At 39.2% G+C, this 11,152-nt stretch overlaps 2 protein-coding genes across 3 annotated transcripts; one reads left to right on the forward strand and one right to left on the reverse strand.

Annotated features, from left to right (window-relative positions):
* Window positions 1–9: 9 nt before the first annotated feature.
* Window positions 10–2,915, forward strand: LOC116207883 (choline-phosphate cytidylyltransferase 2-like). The gene is made up of 8 exons (XM_031540998.1): window positions 10–362; window positions 585–698; window positions 801–896; window positions 1,488–1,530; window positions 1,805–1,960; window positions 2,062–2,142; window positions 2,242–2,352; window positions 2,492–2,915. Exons 1-8 carry the CDS (start codon window positions 175–177, stop codon window positions 2,678–2,680), a joined length of 978 nt encoding a protein of 325 aa, XP_031396858.1. The 5' UTR covers window positions 10–174; the 3' UTR covers window positions 2,681–2,915.
* A 7-nt stretch (window positions 2,916–2,922) lies between these two features.
* LOC116207882 (polygalacturonase QRT3) lies at window positions 2,923–5,335 on the reverse strand. 2 transcript variants are annotated; one of them, XM_031540996.1, is made up of 3 exons: window positions 4,652–5,335; window positions 4,258–4,509; window positions 2,923–4,090 (listed from the first exon to the last, which is right to left on the reverse strand). In XM_031540996.1, the coding sequence occupies exons 1-3, from the start codon at window positions 4,904–4,906 to the stop codon at window positions 3,074–3,076; spliced, it is 1,524 nt and encodes a 507-aa protein (XP_031396856.1). In that variant the 5' UTR covers window positions 4,907–5,335; the 3' UTR covers window positions 2,923–3,073. The 2 variants fall into 2 exon arrangements, with proteins under 2 accessions (XP_031396856.1, XP_031396857.1); XM_031540997.1 differs by having other exon boundaries at window positions 2,942–4,090; window positions 4,667–5,213.
* Window positions 5,336–11,152: the final 5,817 nt, after the last annotated feature.

The following is an 11,152-nucleotide window of genomic DNA, read 5'->3' on the forward strand; positions in this document are numbered from 1 at the left end:
AAGATTAGAAAAACTAATCATATTTGAAGTTTGCAACGTTATTTTACCTTATTTAAGGGGGAGAGGACCAAAAAAAAGGCAACAGGACAAGAACATGTCCACCCGCATCGGCACATACGTACACTTCGGTTCGGTGTCGAACTTCTGAGAGAGAGAGAGAGAGAGAGAGAGAGAATGGGGAATTCCGAAGGAGAAGAGGGGCAGTCACAGACGCAGACCGAGGCTGAGGGTGGCAACGGAGGAGAGGACGGGAGTCAACATCAAGCGGTGGTGGTGGACAGGCCGGTGAGAGTATATGCCGACGGTATATACGATCTCTTCCACTTCGGTCACGCCCGTTCCCTCGAGCAGGCCAAGAAACTGTCTGTTTCTTTCTCTCTCTGCTTCCCGCTGTTTCTTTCTGTATTCACTTCCTCCTCCACTTCCACAAATTTCTCGTGGTCCGAAAGGGCACCAACCCAGTGCGCCTCTTCTGTGTTCGAAAGGGCACAATTTGAAGTGAGGAATGATAGTGTTACTGTACCATAAACAAAATGTAAATTTTTTGTTGCTTTGAGAGGCATCCGTGGTTTGATGGCGTGCAGGTTTCCTAATACATACCTGCTTGTTGGGTGCTGCAACGATGAGATCACCCACAAGTACAAGGGCAAGACTGTTATGAATGAGCAGGAGCGCTATGAGTCTCTGCGCCACTGCAGGTCATCTATCTCCTTTCTTCAAAATTCATATTCGTCTGCGTGGATTTCAATTTTTTAAGTGCTTGTGGTGCTCTTGGCATGTTTGCTCTGCGTCTGATGCAGGTGGGTCGATGAAGTCGTTCCCGATGCTCCTTGGGTGATCACGCAGGAGTTCCTTGACAAGCATGAGATTGATTACGTTGCACACGACTCTCTCCCGTAAGATTAATCAGCCCAAATGAAGCATGTTTGTCAGTTAGGTCATTGTCGCCGAAGCTGAAAGTTGCCGGATACTGTTTTCCTCACTTTTATCTCAATGTTTCCTTCTATGGAACACTTTGCTTACTATCGAATTTGGCCTTCTGCACGTCTTAAAATTATACAACCTTTTTTCCCCCCAGTTATTATGTATGACCTGTCCCGGCATAGATGTGAGGCATTCTTTATTGTGAGTAAATGCATCATATGATACTCTAAAATTAAGTAGATCCTGTTTTTCATTAACTTTTCATTGTTAGGTTGCTACATGTCATGGATTTAAGGAAAATCTTTTTAACTGCTTGTCCCCGCTGTTCTGAATATATAATTTTGGGGGGTTCATATGTTACTCTCAGGTTCGAAGTTGAGTATTTTAGCCCCTTCTGGTTTTTCATGGTCATATTTTACCTTCTGTGCCATCAGCCTTCTATTTCGGTTTTATTCGTAAAATTATTTCAATGTAAGAGATCATGCGCGAAGTGTATGTAAGCATCTCATAGTTGATTCGTGTTTCCAAATCTTTTATACTTGTCTATCTATTGTATTTCGTAGTTATGCTGATGCAAGTGGTGCTGGGAAGGATGTATATGAATATGTAAGTTTGGATTTCTATATTTTTATTTTTATTTTTTCCCATCCCTGTGGAATATCTCTTTTGCTGCTTAGTTATGTCTAAGACTCGAACTGATTGGGGAAGGGCCTAACCTTATGTTCATTATGAAGCATCTTCTACTTTAGGTCTGTATGATATATGCAGTAAATCGTTGCTCGTGTATATATTGCTGTTTGATGCTAAGGACAAGTCTCCAGTTTGATTTTTTCATATTCTGGCAAAAACTTGACTGTTTCAATATCGGCTGGTAATTAAGGTAAAATCCATTGGAAAGTTCAAGGAGACTAAACGTACTGAGGGGATCTCCACATCGGATATTATTATGAGGATCATTAAAGACTACAATCAGTATGTGATGCGGAACCTGCAACGCGGTTACACAAGGAAAGATCTCGGCGTCAGCTATGTCAAGGCATGATTTTTCACTTGCTCTGTTTTGGTTGGTTTAGAAGTTCACTGCCCTCTTGTCTCTCAATAAATATTCCTATGCTGTATTGTCTTTCCTCATAACAGGAGAAGCGACTCAGAGTAAACATGGGCTTAAAGAAGCTGCGGGAAAAAGTTAAGAAACAGCAAGAGAGAGTGGGAGAGAAGGTCAGTAGAGGAGACTCCTCTCCTCAGTGATTTTATAGTCTATTGACTGCGAGTTCCCTTTTTAATGAGACTTATCCTTCTGCAACCGAACCCTTTCAGATCCAAACTGTGGCCAAAACTGCTGGTATGCGCCAGAACATATGGGTTGAGAATGCTGATCGATGGGTTGCTGGTTTCCTTGAGATGTTCGAAGAGGGCTGCCACAAAATGGTACAGATTTACTTTCTCAAATCGCTACTTTCGCTGCACCATTCTCATTTGCACAAATTATTAGACGCATACCATCGGTTACCATCTTTATTTTTCATCAAAGGTTTAGTTATAAAGGCTCATTGTTTTAAACTGTCAGGGAACGGCAATCAGAGACCGAATTCAGGAGCAACTGAAGGGGCAGCAGGTGAGAGGACTCATCTACGATTGGGATGGTGACACTGACGACTATGACGACGACGACGACGACGGGTATTATTATGACCGGAGTGAAGAGGGAGAGAACATCGACGGGGAGGATGAAGACCTTGACGAAAACGGTGAATAACCTCGGAATTCTCCCTTAGCTTGTGCGACTGTGACTATTTTATCATGGATTAGTAAAAGCTGTAAATACCCGATGAAGGGACGGAACGAGCCGTGTTTACTCTATACGCCTGTAGCCACTGATTCTTCTGTTCTAAGCTCCCATTCATGATCTTCCTCGAGTACTGATCATTGACCGATGTCTATTCCTTGATTGATCTTTTAATTTCCCCGAAAACTTTAGCTGTTCCCGAAAATTCAAAGTTTAAGCAGTCAATAATGATGCCTTGAGACTACTGATTCATGCTCTAATTTCATGACTAGTGCCCATTTTTCTTCATAAATAATATTATTTACACCCATTGAGAAAGAAATCGTTACGTTGAGCCTGGTGAATCGGTCCCTCCCGGCTTGCTTACTCTGCAATCATGTTGTGCCGATCGACTTCCACCGATACTAGTGCGCTCGCTGGACTCGCGCTCTCGATGACGACCACATTGTTCGAAATATTGGTCACCGCATGGACAGGGAACTTGCTTGGCAATTTAGTGTAAAATGAGTATTGGAAGTGACTGATCTTGTTCGGAAATATTAGCTGGGATGAGAAATCAGCCACCCATCTTGTCGAGTTTGTCCCTGCCACTGTCAACTTCCCAGCTGTCGATTTCAACGCCATGCCAGCGACATTGTTCCGGTTGACCACCACCTGATCAATGTTCGTAAATGGCCCATCCAGCTCGATAATTGGAATCATCTTGCGCGGGTTCCCGCTGAACATGTTATTGACTATGTTCAGCCCCGAGATTCGACCCTTCACCGGCCTCAGGACCACATTTGCATCTCCTAGGAAAAATCCATTCGTGACGTGCACCTGGACGGGATCTTCCATAACTATGCCCGTGTAGTCCAAGTAGCAATTGTCGATTCTGGTCTGAGAACTTCCCGGCAATTTTACTAAAATCCCGACGCCGCCAAAGTTGGTGGCCTTGTTGTAGCAGTGGACCCCGGTCACGATATTGGCTTGCCCGCGCAGTATGATGCCCGTGGCGGCAGAGAATATGACCGAGTCTGTTATAATGTTATCATTGCTGGCAAGGTCGATGCCTGTTCCCGAGAAGCCTCTCTCCCCAGGATCCCCACCGACGGTCGAGTGCTGGCCAAGGAAGCTGCCGGAGACGAGGGTCTCGTGGCCTCCCTGAACTACGATTCCTTCTGTTTCAAAGTGTAGGAAGAAGCAGCTCGAAATACGGATCCTGGCAGAGTTGAGCACCGAGATGCCGCCTCCTCGGTAGCTCGAATCGAAGAGGATGTCCTCGAAGGTGATGTCCTCGTAGGAGATTCCACTGGGCGTAGTAGAATTGGGCGACCGCAGCTCGATCAAGTGGCGATCGCTCGGGAACGTCTCCGATGCTCGCAAGGTGCCGCTTTGCATCTGATGGTCATAGAGATTATATATCACCTCACTTATTCAGGTACTGTAACTCTGTCTTAAAAATCTTTACAGGGAAAATAAAAATAAAAATAAAAATTCTTATCGAGAAGCTTAAGGCTTCTAAGTTCTAACCAAATAGATACATTTATATATATATGCATAATCACCAGGAGGTTGGCACCACCAGAAGGAGGGAAGGTGAGAGGGGTGGAGATGAGGTAGTTGCCACCTTGCAGGTCTATCACCACTCCACCCAAGTCCTTCAGACCGGCCAGCATCTGGACCTGGCTCTGCACCCGGAATGCGTCTCCGATCGCGCTCTGCAGGGCCTTGCTGCTCTCCCGGTTCCCCGTGGGGTCCGCTCCGTACTCTTTCGGGTAGAACACCCTCCCATCACCACCACCGTCGCCGCCAACTTTCTATACGTGACAATTTACGCCGGTTTTTCCCAATTTTCAGCACAGCAGAGAATGAATTAACACACGATCAACACGAGCGACCGGTACTGTATATATTATAATACGTAAAATATACAAGTGCAAGTTGCATCTAAGGGTATACGAATTCTACACGAACCGGGACCGAAGGAGGGGATGTCCCAGGGGGCGGCGTCTGCAGCTGTAGGGGAATGGCAGCGGTTAGCTTCCACCGGAGCTCGGCTTGGAATCCTGAGAGCTTGCTGTTGAAGCTGCCAAGCGTCGATGTGGAAGCCGAGCTTGCTTCTCGGGTCAGCAGCATTGCTATCAGAAGCAGCCACAGTGCCGAGCCGGAGATGAACAGTGATTCTGATGATGAGATGAAGGGCACTCGTTTCATTTCTCTCTTTTTTTTAAAAAAAAAAAAATTACTGGTTGTTCCAATCTAAGTTACCTCTCTCTCTTTCTCTGCTTGCCTACAAGACAAGACAAGACAAGCAAAACATGGGTCTAGTGTAACCGTGTAGCGTGGTGTGGAGACATATATGTGCAGTTTTGCTTTGTCTGTCTCTTCTGATCTCTCATTTTCTCTTCTCTGCTTTTGATGTCTGTTTCTTTCTTTCTTTCTTTTGCCGTCCGTCCAGTCCAGCCTGAAGTAAAATTAAAAAGTACCAGTCAAAGTCAATCGAGGAAAGGGCCACCCCATTTTACTCTTCTTCTAGTGCGGTAATGCGGTGTTCCCTTGGAGAAATGATGATCCCTTGGTTGGATCGGACATCGACATCCAAGTCCAACCAAAAGGGATGGCCACTGGCCAGTCCCCTGGCTACTAATCTGACCAATTCTTCGAGTGTGTTGTAGAATGGTACAGCAATCTCTTGATTGTTCCACCCATTGATTAACCTCTTCTTCGGATAGGATACGATAGGATAGGACGTTCCGACCCATTAATGGCCAGATGCACGTGAAGAACCAACAGACCTCTTTCTTCTTTCTGTAATGTCATCCTCCCCAGTAAATGGAGCGTCCTAATTTCTCTGCAGTTCATCAGTTCTGGAATCTGCAGTTCTACGAAAATGCACATGAATATCATTCCCCCCTCTTACTTTTTCTTCAACTGCTCTGCACCGCCTTAGTTACTTACAGCTACAAAAAAAAAAAAAATTGTATGAATGTAATGGATCGCTGGCTTCTTCGTGCTCCTATTCTCTCGCATATAGCTCCCAGGATGGGAGAAAGTCTTGTATGTAATGACGATATTATGTGGTAATGTCACAAACTAATGAGAATTTATTATTTTTTTAGTAAGTAAACAAAAATAATTTATTATTATCAAAAGACTCAAAACTAATACTATTTTTTTTTCCTTGTAGCGTAATCTTATGTGATATCACCATCGCGCACAATACATTCTCGTCCCTGATACTCCCATCAATAATCTAAAGTACACTGGATAAAATATTTAAAATCTATACGTTTAGAGGATCCATAATAAGTTTATACAACTGAATCTGTTTGAGAGCTGATGAGCTTATCCTTGATGAGGGTTAGCGAATTGTCGATCATTAGACTGACTAATGGGTCATCAACCCCTTGTACTTTGTATTCACGACAACCCGAACTCCTATAGCCTTGGAGGCTGTTAGGCAAATGAACACTGGCTGGAATTGGAACCCAAGAGACTTGATCTTCGAGTCTCATCAGTCGTTCGTATCACTTAACTGAACCAAACCTGATAGGCAACCGGCCCAGCAAGCCTTTGGCACACTTGGGCTAATGCGACACGACCACGTCGCACATTACACTACCAATTGAAAAGTGGTCACCTTGTCGTCATGAAATTTTATAACAAATTGACATAGCGTATAACTTTGCTCCATGACATTGTTGGGAATTGGTGTATGCCCTAGAGGCAATCTATAATCAGTTCTGTAATATGATATCTATTTCATTATAAAACGAGGCATTTCTGTTATTGTGTAGATTGCGCTAAATATGATTTTACACAATAATGTCCTTGGAATAATATGTTCAATAGGCATCAAGTGTGACTTGATTGTGAGATCCTATAATTACCGAACATTATTCCTAAATGTCCATAGTCAAAGTATTATCGTTAATTAGGACAACGATAATACGGTTAGACTAGTGTGGGTGTTAATTGATGACCAAGTCTCACAGGTCATGGATATGGAGATATCAAATTACACCACATGTATACATTAAGAGTAATGTGTATTGGACTGATCCGCCATGAGATTGCTACATGGGTTGTTACGTGACTGTCATTAGCATATCTCAAAGTGACTATAGTGTAATGGTCCTTTGACTTGAGGTCACCATGGATTCCTACATGTAATGTCGTATATTTTGATACTGTCAAACGCCACCGTAACAGGCTGGTTATAAAGATAGTTATTGGGTATGCCACAAAGCATGGAAAAGAATGTGAGTGACCAAGATAGGATTTGTCCCTCCTACGAAACGGGAGCGATATCTCACGGCCACTTGGTGGTTAAGTCTAAAAGTGTATGCATACCCAAATGAGTCGATATAACGATATCGAGCTCATTTGTTCTGATAGACTTACCCGGTAAATCAAGAAAGAGAGATATTGAGCCATACAAGGATGTCATCGACCATGCCTTGGGCTCAATAGAGATATAGAGGACAATGGATTATATTACACGGTAATATAGGTCATGAGGTTCGTCGAGAAATTGACTTTTCGATTACTTAAGTAACAGTGATGCATTGCTAGATGCCGCTCACTGTTTGTAATATTGAAATAGAGATTTCGATATTATTATCAACGTAATTGGGAACCTACAGGGTCACACACGACGACTAAATCGACGAGATATTTTGAAACAATAAAATCGTCTAATAGAGATTAGATGATTTATGGTGCGATTGATTAATCGAATATTTAATGAGATTAAATTTGTCGATTAATTAGACTCGATTTATTAGATTAAATGGACCAAATTGATGCACGATTAATATGGTGACACATGGCTTTTATTTGGATAGACATGTGTATGGACACATGTCACTTGGGGACATTAATTCCCCTCATCCCACATCGGCAATTCAAAGGGAAAGCATTTCCCAAATTGCTTATAAAAAGCACTAACAGGAATGGGTTATAGATATATAGTGTGTGTATGCTTTATATGTATATATGTGAGCATATATATATATAAATAATTTGAGTTGAATTGTTCAATTCAAATTAGGTCCATTAGTCTGAAAATTTCGGGTGTCGCATCAGTGTTTCTTTCGAGTGTTGGTCGCTAGCACCGCCGATCTCGAAAACTCGTCGACAAAGTCGGTGTGGATACCGGTAGAGGCGTCACGCGTGGGACGCTCGGTCGAAAATTTTAAATATTCCAGGTACGCTTTTATTTACTCTTATTCTTCTAGTAGGTCTTGGGATTAGTTTCACGGGTAGGAAATTTTTTGAATTTCTGTTCCTTTTTCGCTTCCGTTGCGCCCGACATCAATAAGCTCACAAACTTTTCTTTTTTAAAATAAATCCCTCGTACTTAAGTCATTTACGGTGCGTTTGGTTTCAGAGTTAAAAGTAACTTTGATTTTGATTGTGGAAAATGACAAAATATTATGTAGTGTGTTGAGTTAAAGTTAAAGTTAAAATTTTTTACTTGAAAAATGTGTATTTTTATTGTGTAGTGAATTGAGTTAAAATTAAAGTTAAATTTTTTATGATTTTAACCTGAAAACAAACGGGGCATTATTATATTGTTTCTTGTTTCGATATGCTTAGTGCTTGAGTTGTGGAATCCACGCGTCACATCTTTCTAGTTAATAACTATGCCCGTGTTATGGGCGAAAGAAAACACCACAACAAATAAGATTATATCAACTTTATATTTTCTATGAAAAGGTCTCTCCTCATACAATAATTGTTAGTTCACGTGCAATGCGCAGATTTAAAGACTAATTCATTATTAATTATTAAGTAATAAACTAAAACCGATCCCATGAAATATTGCAAGGACAAATGTCCCTCCTTTTTCTTTTAAATTTTCGCAAATTTATTTATTTGCAAAAATTCTTTAAATTTATATCATCTTTCACCTTTTTTTCTCGAATTATTTCCAATATGTTTGGTTGCGATATTTATATGTTTTTCTTATCTTCCCTTAAGGCATGTTTCCTAAAAAACAACTTTAAAAAAGAACATATTTTGTTGAAAAAAAAAGTTAAACTATTTATATTTATTTTAAGGGAAATTCTAATATGACTCTGTATTATTATGATAAATTTAGTATTTTAGTTCAAATATTTAGTATATTAGTTAAAGTGTTTTAGTGCATTCGCTATTTGTGATTGATTTTACAAAGTACTAAACGCTTCAATCGTAATACTAAATACTTAAGTAAAAGTAAAAAATACTTATATTGATCTCATTTATTAAAAATACTAAATACTTAAATTAAAATATTAAATACTTAAATTGAAAATACTAATCGTATCACAGTGACACGAAATCACCTTAGCAAAACCCTTATTTTGGAGAGCATTACAAGGAAAAGTGTCCTCCTTTTTTTTCAGAAAAAAAAATGCTCTTTTTTCTTTCTCTCTCTCTCCCTCCTTCAACCCCATTCACCAGAAGTTTCGAAACCAGATTTGCCCAGTTATTGAGAGGCACCTCTAGGCGCGTGCGGTGTCAGCCGGGTGCTAGATCTCTGGAGTAGGTTCTAGTCAGTGGGGGGTTCGGGTCTTTGTGCTGATTGCAGGATCTATTGTCGAGGCTATCACGGCTGGTTTGAGAGCCTTTCACCTCGCCCTTAAGCACGTCTTCTTGAAAATCTGTTGCTATGAACGAGTTGAGTGGTTTTCTTAGTCATGTATATCTATATCTTTTTTCGTTTCGTGTGTTCTGGTGGGGTATTTTAAGTATAATATGAGAATGACATGCGCACTTCTTATCAAAAAAATAAATTTTCACTTTTTCACTCTAATACTTTCCAATATATTTGATTACAATTCTCATATGTTATTCTCATCCCTTAAGCACGTCTTCTTGAAAATCAATCTTGAAAAAGAGCATATGTTTTTTATTTAAAAAAAGTTAAATTATACTTGTATTTTAATGTAAACATATTCGAAACTTAAAACTTATTGAAACTTACAAAGTTATTTTAGAATTTTCAAGGTACATATGAACATTTTAAAAAAATTGCACGCGAAAAATATGAGGGAAATGATTTGGCAAAATGAACTTTTATAAGATTATTTATTGAAAATTAAAACGAAATTACATGAGAGAATATGGGGATTTATATTTTGCATATATTTTTATAATTATGTTATTCACTTATAATAGTACAATCATGCATATATTTCCCTATGTTAAATATTGTATAAATTAACGATTTTGCTTACAGTAATACTGGTGTTGATGGTAGGAGACGCAATTATATTACACTCTAATCCTAATTTAATTGTAAAATACTAATATTCAACTATAATCAATTTCTGACGTATATTAAGTAATATTTTTCAAATTTGTATCTAAATCAATAGGAATTAATTTTATCGATATTAATTAGGTAGAAATAGTAGAGACTTGACTCCCTAAACAAATATAATTTAGACATGCGTCTCAAATAAAACATAAATATGCTCGAAAGGATAAACATCTAATATGAGATATCGAAATCTCAAAATGAAGAAATATATTAAGGAGAATTCCTTTTTTAAGAGAGATATTAGAATTGAAAATTGAGAGAGATAGAAAGTAAAGAGATGAATAAGGAGTGCAGGACTACCGGATTAAGATGACGAGTAAAAGAATAGATCTGTGAAATTATAACAGATAAAAGAAGGAAATATTCATCTTCTTTCTTTTTTTACTTTTACATGGCGTTTCGAATGTGAATATTGTTGTATTCCGAAATCCAATGTTAAGTATGCAAGTTCTAATATATACAAAATTTGAAAAAAATAAATAATTTATATATATGGATAATATATATTGAATCTATATTACTATAGATCATGATTTGAATTAAAATTCATTTTATGAATATAATTGCTAAAAATCCTCAAAAATATGACATGATTTTGCATTGAAATATATTTATGAAAGCCATATCAATATTGTCTTTCGTTATATCATCATTTTCAATCTGGGCTTTACTTGGACTATTTTCCTAGTGATTGATAAAAAAAGAAGAAGAAGAAAGGATGGACTAGTAATCGTGCACAGTGACAAGCAAGGGATTCAGCACCCACCTTGCTTTGCCTTCCTTCCTTCCTTCAATTAATCAATTATAATTAATTAAGATTAGTTAAAGAGAAATCTCGACCAAATAAATAAAATAGAATAAATGGGTTGAGTTGATGGGAGGTGAGTAGGATCCACGCTCACTATCCATTTGTGCCCCCACCCACCCACCCATCAGGCAGGCAGGCAGTCACGAGCCGCATACTGACAACCAGCAAAAAGTTATATAATAATGATACCCCATGCATCTTGGGAGATCGACTGACCCCACTGCATATGGAATCTTCACTTCACCCCATTTGTTTATTTATTAAAGTTTTGAATTCCTATGTTCATTTATTAAGTGCTCATTTTATCAATAAATTACTCTCTTTTTTTTTTGTAGTATGT

Source organism: Punica granatum, chromosome 5 (genome assembly GCF_007655135.1).
Source record: "Punica granatum isolate Tunisia-2019 chromosome 5, ASM765513v2, whole genome shotgun sequence".
Classification (NCBI taxonomy): domain Eukaryota; kingdom Viridiplantae; phylum Streptophyta; class Magnoliopsida; order Myrtales; family Lythraceae; genus Punica; species Punica granatum.